The sequence below is a fragment of the Malania oleifera genome, chromosome 8 (genome assembly GCF_029873635.1).
Source record: "Malania oleifera isolate guangnan ecotype guangnan chromosome 8, ASM2987363v1, whole genome shotgun sequence".
NCBI classification, from domain to species: Eukaryota; Viridiplantae; Streptophyta; class Magnoliopsida; order Santalales; family Ximeniaceae; genus Malania; species Malania oleifera.
Genome location: NC_080424.1, coordinates 96,002,183 through 96,020,499, shown reverse-complemented (window position 1 = coordinate 96,020,499; position 18,317 = coordinate 96,002,183). Strand labels below are relative to the sequence as shown.

Genomic DNA, 18,317 nt, shown 5'->3' with positions numbered 1-18,317 from the left:
CAATGAATGAGGGTCCGACCTCGTGGGGTTCCCAGGCACCCTATACACATCCATACACAACAGAAAATATGCAGCAGAAAAAAAGGTCATTCTATACATACACAGTACCATACTAAAGTCTATACAAGAGGGGTCCAAGCTCCATAGCACAAACACAAACCCGGTTATCAACCATACCCCAAAATGACAACCCGAGAACAAAAGTCCTAGCACTTACCCAAGCGCTATCCGCGGTACACCGATCACTACACTCCTACACCAAAAAGCTGGCTCTGGTTACCCGAAGGACCTGAAAATATGTACGTACAGTAGGGGTGAGACACCTCTCAGTAAGGAAGAATACATGTTATATCGGTGTGTGGAATTTGAGTGTTATCATGACGCAACATATATACAGTTAAATGCAGTTCCAGTACTAATTTCACAACAGTTCATACACGCACACACCCATGATCAAGCAATTCCGGTGTCGTCACACCTTTCGGCCCGAAGTCGGCCCGCGATATTTGGCGTTGGCCCCTAGCCAAATCGCGAAACACGGCGCCACCGACACACGACTAGTCTTAGACTCCCATGGCATCGTACCGGCGCAAATTGGTGGTTCCACACCCTTCGGTGATTAGTCGGTAAGGCTCACACCCTCGGATATAGAGCCGAACACTCTTGCAAAACATGACTAGCGATTTCATACGCCCACAGATATAGAGCCGGACACTCTCAGTACTTGTAACAAATTTAGAACCCCGTTCCTACTCGCATTTCAACCAAAATACAACACCTGCATGCTTATATAACCAAACAAACCACACCCATTTGGTAATCTAAAATCATGGTTTTCCAAACACATACAGTCAAACAAGTCAAGGCATGACCATCCCTATAACAAAGTATAAATCACCATATACGTTCGGTTTTCAACAAAACCAGGGATGCAACTCGATATCCCTTTTTTCCCAAAACTGTAATCATGAAAAATCCATAGTTTTACCTGTTAGATCCCCCGAAATGAGTAACCAAAACGCACATGGAACCGTGGACCACAGTTCCACCAAGTCTGATTTCAAAAATAACCGACATAAACTGAATCCCCTTACCTTTTCTGCAAATGGCAAATCCTGAACTCCAAGGCCCTTAAACAGCGAACCAAGTTCCAAATCCTACAACATACAGTCAGAATATTCTTATGACTCCATTCTCTGCAAAACTACTGGAACAGAAATGAAAACCAAGCCTTACCTCAATTTTATGCCAAAACCCAAAAATGCCCAAACCGAAAATCCGATCCATAGAACTTGTAGAGAATCCTTCCACAATCCTCGTGGTAACGTTGGATCAACGATTCCCGCGACGAATGGCGAAGAAATCTAGAGAGAGATGGAGAGTAGGTTGAGTTTTCTTAATTGAGAAGTAATGAAAATATCTATTTATAACCCTTTGACCCGGCCACTTCTTATCAACGAGACTCTGCACTTCATCGCTGAGAATTACAAAGACTTCGTCGATGAACTGTGGCTTCGTCGACATAGCTTGCTTAATTACCAATTTACCCCTCTCTTAATTAATTAATTCCCTAATCACAGTTCGGGTTCTTACATTTATCACAAGATTCATCACAAGAATCATTACATGAATCATTAAATGAAGCGGAAGGAAAAGAATGTACCTCTTCATCGATTAATGCTATTAAGCAACAATTTTCTCCTTTATGATCACTTAAGCTCGAATCATCCCAAGTGGTAGCCTTCTTTTCCTCGATTTCTCCATTTCTCTTACCAAGTTCTTCCCAAATTTCCTTAGCACTTTGACATGCCATGATTCTATTGAATTCATCGGTATCTAAAGCACAATATAAAATATTCATGGCACCAAAATTGATTTGCATTAAATCAATGTCATTTTCATTCATCTCATTTTCTAGTTTGGGAAATTTTTTATTATTAATAATTTTCATAGGAACATAGTTTCCTTGAACAATCACTTTCCAAGCCCTCTAACCCATTTCCTGGATAAAAATGCTCATTCTTTGTTTCCATGATGTGTAATTTACACCACAAAACATTGGAGGCTTTGTAAGGATCGACCCTCACGAAATCGGGATACACCAATGTATGCCATGTGATCTTTATACAAAAATGGTTAAGCTTATTGCAACCAAGCTCTGATACCAATGGTTAGGATTGGTGTTATCACAAGAGGGAGGGGGGTTGAATTGGTTATTTATAAATTTTAGGTCAACTTATTTAACCGATTCACAATTTTTATCAAATTTGAACTAAGGTTCAATCAACCGACCAAGAGGCGATTTTCCTTTTTAGCGCCATTCGGTTGACTGGCCCAATGATCTGATTTACCGGATCATATGCTAAAGAACTTTGGTCGACCGGGCTATACATCTGGTCGACTGAACCCCTTATGAATTTAAGTTTCAGCCGTTTTTCAAGTTCAAACTCATTTAAGACCTTTTGAATTTGTTTCTCATTTTCAATAAAAATGTTTTCCATGAAAACTTGAGTTCCTAAGATCAATCTAATGTCATGAGTGAGCTTCACATCAAATCAATTGAAATATGCATGTACAATTGAAACCTAAATGCATTACAACTGAAAAACACGTGTCTTCAAGCTTTGCTCTTCAATTTGCCATGGAATGTGCCAAATGATGTCTTTAGTTTGAGTGCTTCATGGCTTCCATTTTATATCGGTCATTTGTGCTTTTTGAAACTTAATCATGTTCATATACTTAACGCATAAATGAAATGTTATGATTTATCATTATCAAAACAGGATAAGACTCAAAAAGTCAACAGATGAATCAATAAGAGGCTACTCAGACTGATCTGCAAGTTCCTCAAGAATAGTAATTAGTGGTTCCACCTTCTTTAGAGACCAATGCCATGTAGCCTGCTCATAAAAAGTGACATCCAGCTTACAACTATCTTCCTCATCTCAGGATTGTACAACTTGTAACTTTTAATTGTTGTACTGTAGCTGACAAAAATGCATTTTTCACCTCTATCATCCAACTTCTTCCAAATAGCAACCGGAACATGTGCATAGGCTATACAACCAAATACTCGTAAATGATGAATATTTGGTTTGTATCCACTCCAGGTTTCCAGTGAGGTCTTCTATAAACACTTCTTGTCACACTCTTGTTCAAAATATAAACAACACAAGAAATGGTTTCTGCTTAAAAATTTTTAGGCAAATTTTTAGATTTCAACATGCATTTATCCATAATAGTCTTATTTTCCTCTCCACCACACCATTCTATTGGGGAGTTTATCTAGCAGTTAATTGATGCTTAATTTCATGAATTTTCAAAGAATCATCACAAACAATATATTCCCGATTTCTATCATTTCTCAAAATTTTTATTTTATTTTTAGTTAGCTTCTCAAGATAAGTCTTCAAAAACTTTAAAATATCACAGACTTCAAATTTTTGCTTTAAAAAATAAACCCTTGTTTTTTTACTAAAATCATCAATGAAAGTAATAAAATACGTGCTATTACCCATTGATGCTTTTTCAATTGGACCACATAAATCTGAATGAATCAACTCAAACGGCTGTCTCGCCCTCCATGATTTTCCTTAAAGAAAAGGTTCACTGAATTTCTTCCTAGTAACACAGGTCTCGCATACCCTCTTAGGAAAATCAATCTATGGCAACCCAAAAACCATATTCTTACGAACAAGAAATCCTAAGTTTCCAAAATTCACATGCCTAAAATGCATATGCCATAACCAATCATCCATAATAGTCACAAAATTGTAGCAGAGAACACATCCATAATTAATTTTCAAAGGAGGTGGTTGGAAGTCATATTTACGTTTTGCAATCACAACTCCTTTCCGATCATCATTAATAGTGCAAACTTCATTATAGATCCACATGTCATATCCTTTTTCTGACAATTGTCCCACACTAAAAAAAATTTTACACAAGCTCGAGACATAAAATAAATTAGAAATAAAATTGTGCGATTCATCTTTCAAAATAATAGAAAATTTTCCTTTACCAGTAATTGGTGTTGTGGAGTTATTGCCAAATTTCACCTCTGGACAAAACGCCTTATCAAAGTCTGAAAAAAATTTTATTCTCACCGCACATGTGATTACTACAGCCTGTATCAAGATACTAATGATCAGTGTGATCATGCTCGGTCCCCAAACATGCCACTAAAGTAGTCTATGCTTTTTCTTCATAATTTTTAACAATTTTAGCTCGATAATTAGTCATGTTATTCTATCGCGGGAATCGACACTCAATTCTATTATGCCTGAATTTTTGACAATAGAAGCATTGGACCTTGGATTTATCCCACTTCCATTGTCCATTTTCGGAACTTGATTCGAAAATTTTCTTACCCCTATTACATGAATTTTGACTTCCCTGATTTGATTCGACTTGCTTACGAGGTTTATCACTTTTATTGCTAATATTCAACTGACTATGCAGGGCTTCTTTAATCGCTACTCATGTGCCTATGAGAATGCCAAAAATTCTTTTATCGTCATCATAGTCAAATCCTTGGAATCTTCAATTGAGGTAGCTATGTACTCATACCTAATCGTCAGAGTTAGAAGAATTTTCTCCATAATCTGCACTTCTTTCATCTTTTCGCCATTAGCTTTCATCTAATTTGCGATAGCTAATGTCCGAAAAAAATAATTGAAAATTGTTTCCAATTTTTCCATCTGAAGAAGCTTGAACTGTTTTTGCAAGGTTTGCAAATGCACCTTCTTCGTTCCTTCAACACCCTAATACGATCTCAACAAAACATCCCATGCTTGCTTTGTCGTTTTGGTGTGCACAACCTTATAAAAAATCATCGGATCAATGGCCTGAAAAATATAGTATTGGACCTTGATATTCTTTTGTTTAGAAGGAACTAACTTCGCTTTCTCAACTACTAGTAAAGATGCTTCATCTTCTGGTTCTTCATACCCTTGATCCACAACGTCCCAAATATTTTGGAACTTAAAGAATAACTGCATCTAAATCCATCAATTTTCAAAATTCAATTTACGATCGAACCATGGGAAGGTTAACTGAATCCCCGCCATCTCGGATCGAAGGCTTTGATACCACTTGTTAGCATCAGAAGAGTTCATGGGGAGTCTTAATACACATTGGTAAGCACCAACTTGACCAAAAAACTTAAGCCTACTGGATCTTTGGCTCAACCATGTATGTAAACACCAAATTTTCACTTTATTTTTTCAATATGGGACAAATTCACAAGTAGTATTCTCAACAGTATTATTATTGTTATCGACAAATTACCACATGGGTCAAATGTAAACAAATGGAATTTTACTTTATTTTATTTTATTTTTTGGGAATACTTTGGAAAACAACTAAATAAGTGTGTTCTTGAGTTTAAAAAATATACAATACGATCCCTCATTTCAATTTCTAAAATAATAATATAAAAACTCATTTTTTAAATCTTTAATCAAATGCATTTTAAGATCCATTAATTTGGATAATGTTTGAGGAAGGGAAAGAAAAATAAAAATAAAAATTACTTTTTGTTACATTTTCCTCTATATCAAATAATATTAAAAAATTAAAATTTTATTTTAATATAACTAAAACTTTAAAAAGAAAAAAAAAATCAAATGTGTGTGCGTTTGTGTGCTTCACTTCTTGTTAGATTTTTTTTCTTTTTTTTTTAATGAGCGGAAAAGGGTAGTTAGCACTCTTTACAACCTTATTTCTTAACAAACCCGAAGACCAATATTATCCATCACTACTAGCACAAGGTAAACAAACGAATTTTTTTGTGAAAAATCGAACTTTCAACCTCTTGTTCATCTTTACCAGTAGACTATAGTAGTTTCGTACATGGTCGGCTCTTCACAATATGAGGCTCTAGACGAATGATTTAATCAAGGACCCTTAATATTTTGTTTAATTTTTATTTTTATTTAAAATTAATTTTTCTAACTTTTTGAGATGCAAAATCACTAATCAATGTTATCTTTATCACTATTATTATTATTATTATTATTATTATTATTATTATTCTATCTCTAGAATTGATTGCTCGTTTTTTGAAGGATTTTCATCTTACTCATTTATATTTTGTTTAGAACTAAAAATAAATTTATCAAGAGCTCCATTTTGAGATGACACTAATTCTTCTATTTTTTATTTCTTCGTTTTTCATATCTGGATTCATATTTTCTCGTTGACATAATTAAATTTTAAAATTAACACTAATTATAAATTGACAAATTATGTAAACAAATAAAAATAAATATAATAAATCTATAGAAATAATAGATTGAAACAATATAACCTGATTATTATTATTATTGCAAATCGATCGGCGAGTAAGGCTTTAAAGATATCGGATTCTTACTGGATACAACGTTCTAATCTCAAAGTTTTCAAAATCTAAGAAAAAATAGGAAAAAAAAAATTCAAAGTGAAAATAATAAAAAAATAATGCACAAACACTGAAATCAAAATAAGGGTTGATGAAAATTACAAAGAATTAGAGGCCCGAAGATGATGAACACAAGAGTCGGAGCAAAAATTATGCAAAGACCGAGAGATGAGAGTGAGAGAGTGTCAGAGATGGAAAGATTTTTTTAGAGAGACTAAGAGAAAGAGATGAGAGTAATAGATAATTAAAAATATAATAAAGTTGTTAGTTGTGAAGTCAATAAGACTTGAAAAAAAAAAAAAGAATTAAATTACATTTATTTTATGTTTTAAAATACAATTTCATTTATTTGTTAGTTGGGAAGTCAATGTATAACAAGAGAGCATAATAAATAATGTTAACATTATTTAATTAAAAAAAATTGAGGGCCCAAAAATATATTATCATATTAAAAAAAAATTTGGGGCACCCAAAATTTTTGGGGCCCTAGGCGAACACCTCAACCGCCTAATGGTTAGGCCGGCCATGGTTTCGTACCACTAATTTTTAAATCAAACATGATAACCAATTATTTGATTTAATATATATTTTTTCTATAAAGTTAAAATCAAATGATTCAGTTTTTGTGTGGTTTTTTCATAATTAATCCATAAGTGTTGGGAGCAGTTCTTGCAATAAATAAATATAAAATTATGTGAACAAAATCAAATGCCCCAACAGCTAAACATTTTCCACTCCTATATTGTAGACTATCTAGAATGGGCCCTTGCATCTTTGGGCTGAGCTGGGGCCCATCCTGTGTTCAGTGAGTATTTTCGGCCTCCTAATGTGCCTTTCTCGGCCCAAAAAATAATGAGTTTAAATAAATGTCTGTGTTACTCAAGTTTTAATTAATTATTGGACCAATTCAGTTCATTATTATTTCTTATGCAATTTTTGTATAATAATTCTATTAATAACTACTTTAAAGTAAACTTAATAATTAACTAACGACTGTATTCATTAAATTTATTAATAAAGAGGACTCTCCTACCCAAAATTAATTTTTAAATTGGGTTTAATATGTATTATTACTTACTTGTAAGCTCACCATATTCTCCAGTTTTTTTTTTTGGGTTCATTGCTCATTGGTTGAGCTTGAGTTATACAAATCAAAGTTAATTCATCTTCTGTCTTATACTCCTCTTTATTTGTTAAACATACATCACGGGGCATTCATGATAGATCAGACTGTGAACAATGAATTTATCAATGGAGTTGAGGATCCATGATAATATCATATCACATCAACGTTTACACAATTGAGTATCTACTGAGCAGGACGTTGGTTTGGGAAGGGTACCATTAATGAAACTAAACTTATTTTTGGCATTCAAGACCATTTTCTTGGCATTTTTTTAGGTAGGATAATTGTCACCATTGAGAAAGGTGGAGATTAGGATGATACCTCGGTGATCAGCAAAATGGAGAAAAATGGAGAAGACACAACCGGAATTGATAGAATGTTGGATTGGAGGAGGAGACCTCCAAAGATGTGATGTTGGGCATGATTACAAAAAATAATTCAAACGGTATTGAAAAAAGAGTATGCATAGAGAACCTAATCTTATACTATGTCAAAGTTGAAGAAGTACTCTTTTCTACATCAAATATTCAACACTAGAGTTTGTAAATAATACATGAGAAAGGGAACAAAATCCCAATAATAGTTTCAAGAATAATGTCTAAATATCTGCTAACCAAGGATAATACCTAAATATGTGTTCTAATAACTGTACAATATTCTATAGATGGAAGATGAAGATATTTCTCTAATATTATTCTTCTCAAAATATATATGGAATCTAATATTTTGAGAATCTGTTTGGACTAACGATCTTACCTAGGAAAAGGAAAAGAAAAGAAAATAAAGAAAAAAATAATTTTTCATTGTATTTTGCTATATTAAAAATAAAAATTTATTTTACTATAATTAAAAATTTTAAAATTCAATATTAATTATCTGAAAAATTAAAATTTTGTTAATGAATTTGATATATCTTTTATTTTTTTTAAAAAAAAATTCTTAAATAATCAAGCACAAAACTGTAAATTCCTTAAAAATTCACTCGGATAAAAAATTTTGCTTGTAGAAAGGGAATGAAAGAAAAATGAGGAAGAAACTCTTTTTTCCTAGAATTTTCTTTGATTAAATACTATCAAAATGAAATTTTTTTTTTAATATAACTAAGAATTTAAAAAAATTAAATATTGATGAAGTGAAAAATCAAAGTTTTATTCATATATATATATATATATATATATATGTTATTTATTTCTCACTTTTCTTAATAACTAAACATGAGAATTGAATTACTTGATATTTTCCTTCCCTTTTCTTAATATTTTTTTTTAGTACTGAGCGGAGGCTAAGGGTCCTCCTAGATCAAGGATTTTTATTGAAAAAGAAAAACTCATTTTCTATTATATTTTCTCTCTATATAAAAAATTACTAAAAATAAAATTTTATCTTAATATAATTAAAAAAAAAGAAAAATCAAATATAAATGGCAAGTAAAAAGTTCATTAATTTGGTATATTTTTATTTTTTCTTATTTTAAAAATTAAATTTTTTTTATTTTATATTTTTCCCCTTCCATAGTATTTTTTTAAGTTCCAAACAGATATTAATATTTTTTTCACCTTCTTTTAATATTTTTTGAGTTTCAGACGAAACATTGGGCTTCGGCCTGTGCTGTGATTCTGTGATATCTCATTGAGGATAGGCCCATGAAGAAAGCCCAGAAGCCCGGATATCGCTTTCAAGAACCAGGACAGAGACCTCGTAGTTGTGAATTTTTCCGGCTCTGGGGATTGGATAAGTTCGTATGACCCGAAGGTGGTCGGAGGCGGGGCCCACGCGCAGGCCCTTGGGTGCTATTTAAATATGGATCCAAAACCCCTTCTCCTCGGCAGCTGCCCTGAACGGGATTTTTCGTGTGAAATCCAGAAAAATTCCTCGCAAATTTCCTCCATCACTGCTACTAAACACGCGCGCACTGAGAAAAAAGAGCGACAGAGAGAGCTACCATCGTTCCGGCGTATCCGATTTCAAATCAAATTGGGCGATGTGGGGTTCCTTCTCTGCCACAACTTCTGGGTTTTGAAAGCGATTTCGGGATTGGATAACTCGGACTGTTTTGATTTGATGGGTCGCTCGTTTTGAGCCTCATAGAGCGAAACAGAGGTGGCGGTGAGTTTACACTGAATTCTGTTTGTGGCTCTCTGTGATACTTCAGAAACCCACAGATTGGCTGGTTCTGTGACGTGGGATATAAATGGTAATTGGCGGCAGTATTATTGGAATTTGCGGTCAGTTTTTGATTTTATCCCCCTTGTATTTTCCCTGCTTAGTTTCTTCTTGAGAGCATAGACATGATCGCACTGATGAATGTTGATTCAGCTCTACGCTTTAATTTTCGGTTGCTTTGAAAGTGGATCGAATCAAGCGAGATATAGCAGAGAATTTTCGATTGCCAGCCTTCAGATCTCTGAAGTTACTGGTGGGTTTTTCTTCTTAATCAGATTCGAGCGAGCAATTCTCGCTGTTCTTTGTTTTTGTTTTGTTTTTTTGTTTTTTTGGTTATTCCGGTTTCGTGTTTTGATGTTCAGAAGTAATTTCTCACCGAAATCATTTTTCTTCCCTTGAATTCCATGATGGGTATTCGATATTTCTAACACGGAGTCGGTCCTCCCCTTCGTCTATGCCCTTTTTTCAGTTGTTAGAATCCAACAGTTGAATTCAATTGATCTTTTATTTATTTTTCTTTTGTAATGAATGATGGCAAAGAGGGTTTTTCTTTTTCTCAGTTGATGAGCTAGATTTTTAGATTTAAACTTCTTCCATTTAAGCTATGATTCCTCCCTCTCTTTTCCTTATTCGAGGGATTTCTGTTCCTTAAAGTTAGGGTTTCCTTTTTTTATCCCTTTTCCCCCCCGGCAATCCTCTATTGCCTTCTGTTTATACCCAACACACTCGTGGGTTTGATCGGCTGAGTTTTCTGGGTTCATCTGTTATTAGTTATTTATTTACTTGCCGTGTGGGGTATTCAGTATTCTATTTTTCTGATAAGATGCATGAGAGGAAAAATCAATGCTAATTTTTACTTAAAGTTTGAATACTTTGTATGGTTTATAACTTTATACTGTATGATTTTCTGAGTAGCAAATACTCTTGTTGATTTTTTGAAACAGGTCTCCTCTGTTCATATGGTTCTGGCTTGTGCGGTTATGTAAATTTAATCTCAGGTAATGTTCAAGGATCCCAGTGAGGATTAAAGTTTACTATTGAGTTATGGAGTGTTCTTATGAAACATTAAACAAAGATGAACCCACTGATCCTTGCCTCCAAATCATTACTAGCAAATCGCCTTTGTCCTGGTTTGATTTGAGAGTGTTCTATGTGAGAATCAGCAACTTTGAGGTGGATGATTCAACTCCTGAGTTTCTCACCCTTAACCATATCCCCCTAAACCGCGACACCCTCCTCGAAGTCAATGGTGCCCGAAGTGGCATCTACTCGGATGGAGTCTCCTCCCTTCTCAGACGGGATCGGGTGGATAAGAAATCCGAAGAGGCCACATTCGTGTGCACAGACAGTATCAGACTGACTGGGAGTGTGAAGTTTGAGGTTTTCGATAGGGAGGATTTTGTGCTCTCGGGAGTCTTGGAGATGTCTTGTAGGAACGGTTTCACCGGGGAGTCGAAAGGCGATACGAGGCGATGGAGCATGAATTGCGAGTCGGGGACAACCAATGGCTCCAGTTTCTTGAGAATAAAACATCAAACCACTGGCCCCGAACTGCCATTGCCAACCATCGAGGTTTACATTGCGGGGTGCTTCGCAGGAACACCAATCATCCTGACCAAGACCCTACAGCTTAGTCATAGGAAGAAGCACAATAGGAAGGGGATGCTGGACTCAATCCCAGAGAATGAAACTACAGAAGGCCAGAAGAATGTCCCCTCTGCACTTGACATGGTAATTAATTCCAACACAGTGAAAATGTTTTCATCTTTTCAATTTCTCCTCACTTCATATTTGTGTTTGAATGTTTTCATAAGCTTATTGTCCGTCACTACTACTCCAATGCTACAGCAATCATCTTCATTACATTCTATGAAATTTTAAGCTGTGTTAGGAGAAAGCACAATACAAAATTATATTGAGTTTCATTCAACTCTACACAAATTTAAATTCAATGCTCAAAATCTATGCTCCCAAGTACTATTTAGCAATCATCCATGTTTGATTTCCTCAGCCTGCATACATGCTACCCTTGCTGAAACAGTCTGGGACTTCTTGTGCAAACAACAATCTTATCATGTGTGTCATAGGAGTATGGGTAGGGCACATGTTTTTAAGGGATTGGGTACTCTACTGCATATATATATATATGCATATATATATATATATATATATATATATATATGCATGAATTCTTGTCTGGTGTGAATCTGACGTGCATGGACTCGCCAAAGAGGGACACGTGGACGGTGATCTTCATGCGTGGTTTCACCTCCTCGTGGGCCTCCTCTGAACAGACTCGACTGCACAAGTTGTTCTCTTTTATGTGTTTGCTAAATTGTTTTTTTGTAGACATCATCCGTGTGCTTGGGATTTTGTGGCTTGTCTTATGTTCTGCTTTCCCTGGTTTGCAGCCAACATTAAATATAATTTGTTTATGAAGTTGGCTTCTTCTTAATTGATTTTCCATCTGCCATCACAAAAGCTACTAGCAGTTTATTAAGCCTGTTGACTTTTTGTCTCATTGTTGGAGAATCATTGGACAGTATTTTTTTATTTTTTTAAAAAGCTCTGTAATCTTATGTGTTCTTGTTGAGGAGTGGGACTCGAGATAATTTGGAATTATGGATAATATTTTTCTGAAAAGATAAATGCCCATCTTCCCTTAGTTAATAATAGTGTGTGCGCTTCGAGGGAGGGTTAAAACCCTAGAATGGTTTCTTTAACAGCATGTTGTGAAAACTTGTGAATGATTCTGTGGATGTATGCATACTATCAAAACGCTTTCTTGTTTTTCTCTCGTTACTAAGTATGCTTGCTGTCCTAAGAGTTCGGCAATTCAGGTATCGGAATACAAGAGCTACAAGCTCGAGACCAAAGAAGAAGAAGAAGAGTATGAGAAGTACTACTACTGGAGGGCAGAGTTTGGAGAAGGGGAAGATGGGGAGCTGTCATGGTTCAATGCAGGGGTGAGGGTTGGGGTGGGAATTGGGCTGGGCATTTGCCTTGGAATTGGAATTGGGGTTGGCTTGCTTGTACGAACTTACCAATCTACCACTCGTGGCTTCAAAAGACGCCTTCTGTAATTTCTCTCCCGCGCCCCCTTTCCTCATGCTCTGCATAATAAAACACACAAGGCACACTAACTCCAGTCTCGTGTCCTTGAGATGCATCTTTCTCTCCATTTTAAGTTTCTTTGTACTCCCTCTTTCGCTTGTACAAAACGGCAGCAGCTAACAACATTTTGTTTCTTCCCAATCATGGATTTCGAGCTTATTAAATATAATTTTGTTTAAATATAATTTTGTTGTGGCTTTTATTTGAGGGAATCACTATTGTCATTTAATATATAATAAAATGAACTTAAATTGATAGTGTTTGTGTCGATAATTATTAACTATTTCCTTTAGACCTGAGAAGGCGGATCGGGTCGGATAATCTGTGGCGGATTATCGAGTGAAGATATTACAATTCATATTCGATTTATTTAAGTTGCAGATTTATGATGGCTCAGATCGAATAATCTATCATAATTAATCACAAAATATAATTTTTTTGAAAAAAATTTCAAAGCATAAGTTTAAAGACTTTTATTTTGATCACAAGAAAATTGAGTATTTGGGGTTGAGTTTGGATGTGAGCATAGGGTAAACTTGAAAACACATACAATAGTGTAAGAGTTGAGAGTGTTGGATTAGGCTTTAACTAATAGAGCTTATACTAATTCATTTGATGTCTAATAAGGAATAGCATATGAGATTATCAATGAATTTAAAATCCTAAATAATTCGACAATCGGCTTATTTAGAGGCGGATAAAAAAAGTTCAAATCACATTCGATTCCTTTATTGTGCGGACTGATTATGAATCAATTTGAGTAGATTAGATTCGGTTCGAATTAACGGATCTTTATCCATTTTGATAGGTCTACTTTTCCTATTAAATCTACAAGTTCAGAGTTAAGGAATTAAAATTATTTTAAATTTTGTACAAATTAATTTTAGAATTGAAATTCATGTTCTCGAATGCAAAAAGTTTTATTTTGATATTTTTCAGAAATTTTTTAAAGTAACTTAAAATATTTTTGAATAAAAATAATAATATAATAATAATGAGATATTTCTCATAGTAATAATAATAATAATAATAATAATAATAATTTGCAGCTAATACAGAAGGTACGCATGCAATGCATTTAATAGGTTCCAGGTGCCCCCGGGCATAAGCTCGGGTGGTAAGGATGGATTCTCGCAAGCCGCTTAACGGAGAGGTTGAGAGTTCGAATTCTGCCATTTCGAGTGCACATCAGCAATTTACTCCTACACGTGTGGAGGGCGTCATGCGTGCAGGCGTAGAATTAGTTTCTCTCGTCGGTCCTATCAGATTGTGTGTCCCGAAGGGGAGTGTCCGTCGGTGGTGATAGGGATAAGAAGAACCCGACGTAATAAAAACAAAAAGGTCCCGGGCTCCGGCTGGGATATTTTTTTGTCTTCTTACTATGATTAATTTATGTTTATGTCTTTCACACCGACGACCCACCTACCTCACTCCTAATTATTTCTGCCCACAGTTTTAATGCTTATTTTTACAAAATAACTCTGCCAAAACGTTGACTCCCTCGCCAATGACCAACCCAATAACTCCCAATAAAATATATAAGGATACAATTATATTGGCAAATGGCCAAAAGTTTACGTGGCACAGTTTTATTAGAGGACATCAATGGATCAAAATAATTTAAATGTTATAAGAATGTAAACTCAATAGAAAGGACTGAATGACAATCATTAATTTTAATTATAATTAATGTCTACATTAGCGTGAGTCAAAAGAAATTACATGTTATAAGAATGACAAAAATTATTGAGATGGATATTTAATTTAAATACTTTTGATAATAACTAATTATTTTTTAAGACATGCTAAACGGATGCAAATGCCAAAACATTCGTACTCAATTCAACATTGAGGGTCCAATTACTTCATAGACCTATTTTTGCCAAGCTATCTCCTTATTTGATTTCTTTCTATTATACTCCTCCTTTACGAGCCTCTTTTTGTATCTCGACAATTTTTGCATCGTGCTCGCTTTTCACACGTATCTCTGTGTGTTTTATGGTTGATATGTCGACCAACTATGATGACGATATTGAGAGGTAAAGTATAGTCTTGCTCAGAATTTGGGCATTTAGAATTTTAATGTAGGATAGCTGTAAATGCAGGAGCATTTTTTGGAGATGACAATGAACTTCTCTACTCCATTAGTTAAATTATCTTATGTTTTACACTGAAAGAACTTAAAACTTAGAAGGCACCATAAAAAATTCAGCAAGAAGCAAAACAGAAATTATCAACTGGGTGGTTGAACCCAACCGCATCTGCTGAATATCAGTAGTTTCTCCTTCAGCAAAGGATAAAACATGGCTAAACCATTTTCCTTTTTCTGTCTTGCAGACTCATTGATGAAAAAACCCTTCTATCAAATCAAAAGCAGGTCTAAGAAGTTACCCCAATCTGAACAAGAACCCCCTGTCTGGTTGGCAAAACTAAGACAGGTATGGAATCAAAATACAGGCTTTGATTCTCTCTACTCCATTTGGTTTCAAAGTATTTGGAATGCAATTTCATACGGGCGCCCCAAGACACTCGCCACAAATTCCTCCATCAAACACAAAGTTAAATCCAGATGCATCTCCCATGCTGCTGTCACAAGGGATGAGCCACCATGACTGGCCTCTTATTGTCTCTACTCCGAAAGATAAAACCAAAATTTGAATTTTGTTAAAAGGGTGTTCTTGAAAAAAAAGCATGATCTTTTGTTCATTTCCTACAACCACTCTTCATGGGTATCCAAACACAATAATCACATTCGGAACACAATCCCGTTACTACATTCCAATACTATTTCCATTACACAAACAATACTGAGGGGTAAGATCCTGCCATGGCACCAAAATCTTTCTAATACCGCAAGAAAGAGTGGAATTCTCAATAATCTTCCGATTACTTATGAGTTCCAACTACTCCTCCTTGAACGGAAACCGTCTCTCCCCTTATGGGAGTAAGCTCAATTTCCCAACAGTTGCTTAAGTGGGCTTTACCACTGACGCCTTACGTGCCTCGGATTGCATTCCATGTGCTTTCAAACCAATCCTACCTCTCACGTGTTGACCCTATTCGGATCCATCTCAGGCCTAGATGATTCTTATTGGCCTCAGTCGCACACTTAATCCTTAAATTGTTAGCACGTCAGGAGAATTAGTTTCATGTCTCGACTTTTACGATGTCGCTCATTCAGAGTTACAAAGTGTCGACTCTAATACCACTTGTTAACGTCGGAGGAGTCCATGGGTGGGTTTGATACACATGGGTGAACATCAACTTTGTAACATCCTGCTAAATTAATTGAGATTTCCCTTACTTTTTTTTTTAATAATAATTACTGTAAAATTCCACTACTCTGATACCACAATATAACGACCTGCTAATAAAATAAAATCTTTTCCCTATTTTAATACCAAACATTAACCTAAACAATGGAAAACCACATACATAAACATAACTACATAAATTACAATATTAGAGCGTCTATTTATCCCATAAATTATATATATATCACTGTTCTCCTCAAAACTATTCTCTACTGTCGTCAGGGCATGCAAAAATACTACCCAAAAATACTACTCACCCTTAACAGGGCAGACTAACAGCCCCTCTACCTACGAGCCTAATTCGCTCGCCTAACTAGTTCACCTGAAAAATAATTCAACACTGTGATGAAACAACGCTCAGTAAGACAAACCATGCTATTACTAGTGTGTGACTACTGAATTATATTTCTATATAAATAATCTAATTTAAAAATAATATCATGGATAACTGAAATTGTAAGTGCTGGTATAAACAACATATATTAAAATTATATAAATTTACTTATCATAATACTACTACTATTTTTGGAAATCTACTTATGCTTGTAATATTTGAGAAAATTTCCCTGGATGGTTGTATGTCATGATTTAACCCCTCATGACAGGGTTGTACGACCCGAAGGCGGGACCTATCCTGACCGATCGATCAGGGTAAGTCAACTGAACTTCGACAGACTGATCAGCCCCCTCAATCCATATCTGATGGAGAGTCTGTCCCGACGTGGGCACGATCGACCTCATACCACTTACTGTCTGAGTAAAGCGGTTGCACTTTGAACTGAATATCTGTAGCTATGGTTCCGTGCTCTACTGAATCTGATCCATCAGGGTCTGATACTATATAGGTAGCTGATATCTGTAACATACTGTTTTACCATGATTTCTGAAATAACCATAATCCCATAGAATTTATCTAAAATTCTAAATTAACTAACTGAAAATTTGATTTTTATATTGTGATGACCTGCTTATTTTCCACATTTTTTTTTAACAATGATAATAAAATCAACATCAAACATTCCAGCTCAACAGGTCACAATCCACCTGCACCCGTGGGCACTAGGGATAAATCAGAACATAACACGAAAGCCTAAGCAGCTAGAAACATACAATCATACACATCTCAATACCATATATCACAATATATCAGAGTTATTACAATCACTGTATCTCAGTATATACATCCCAAAAATCATATCTAGGGACATTTCCCTCAAAAACTAACTATCCCTACAAAAACTTACCCTTCATAGAGGGCAGATAAACAACTCTAGCTTAGTGGGGCTTTTCCCGCTTTCCTATCTGGGACTTTTGAAAAGTTTATAAAATTTAAGAGTGAGACACCTCTCAGTAAGGGAAATAAACTAATACTAGTGTGTGACAACATGAGTAAATTGTGTTATACATATCCCATATAGAACATATCCAATAACTGTTTTGTCAAATTTGGGAAAAACACTTACATATCAAATCATGGCAAAACATATAACATTTTCATAAGCATATTTCATCTCATATAATAATAATAATATAAAAACAATACTGGTAGATTAGCTGACTGTTGTCATGTATTACCCCCACATGACTGGGTTGTGTGGCCCAAAGACGGGACTTGACAATGGTTGACCAACCACTGCTAAGTCAAACATACAGTCTGTAGGTCCGATGGGTCTGCCTGACCTGGTCTGTACACCAGGGGCAATCACACACACTTCTTAATAACCACATCGACCATCCAATCTCACATCACTTCGTACAATGGTGTTAACACAAATATAATGATCATGAAGATCATGGACACATAGCAACGGTACCGTGCAAGTGCTAGCCTAGACCAAACCAACCAGGTTCTGATATCATATAACATATACTAAAACTGTGATACATAGATATCTCATATCATTTATTTTCACATCAATCATATCATTTAGCATATATACGTGTATTATAAAAATCATCGGCTCGTACGCCGATATTACATATTTTATCATAGCTTAGCCCGCACGCTGGCAAATCATAGTACAGCCCGTACGCTCGAAAATCACATCATAGCACGGCCCGTATGCTGGCAAACATAGCACAACCCATACGCTGGAAAATCACATTATAGCATGGCCCGTACGCTGGGAAACATAGCACAGCCCGTACGCTGGCAAATCACATCATAGCACGACCCGTACGCCAGCAAATCACATCATAA

The 18,317-nt window shown here is 35.3% G+C and overlaps 1 protein-coding gene across 8 annotated transcripts; it reads left to right on the top strand.

The window, feature by feature from the left end:
- The first annotated feature begins 9,236 nt into the window (after window positions 1-9,236).
- On the top strand, window positions 9,237-12,988 carry LOC131163014 (uncharacterized protein At1g01500-like). Of its 8 annotated transcripts, none has more exons than XM_058119694.1 (4): window positions 9,310-9,720; window positions 9,843-9,942; window positions 10,634-11,420; window positions 12,515-12,988. In XM_058119694.1, the coding sequence occupies exons 3-4, from the start codon at window positions 10,734-10,736 to the stop codon at window positions 12,770-12,772; spliced, it is 945 nt and encodes a 314-aa protein (XP_057975677.1). In that variant the 5' UTR covers window positions 9,310-9,720; window positions 9,843-9,942; window positions 10,634-10,733; the 3' UTR covers window positions 12,773-12,988. The 8 variants fall into 8 exon arrangements, with proteins under 8 accessions (XP_057975683.1, XP_057975679.1, XP_057975678.1 ...); XM_058119693.1 differs by having other exon boundaries at window positions 9,310-9,751; XM_058119698.1 differs by having other exon boundaries at window positions 9,339-9,720; window positions 12,530-12,988.
- Window positions 12,989-18,317: the final 5,329 nt, after the last annotated feature.

What these genes read in the sequence shown, in the direction of transcription:
- LOC131163014 (XM_058119696.1), top strand. Translation starts at nt 10,734, where the DNA reads ATGGAGTGTTCTTATGAAACATTAAACAAAGATGAACCCACTGATCCT. An exon ending in TCCCCTCTGCACTTGACATG is followed by an intron (nt 11,421 to 12,514) that starts GTAATTAATTCC and finishes TGCTGTCCTAAG; the next exon opens with AGTTCGGCAATTCAGGTATC.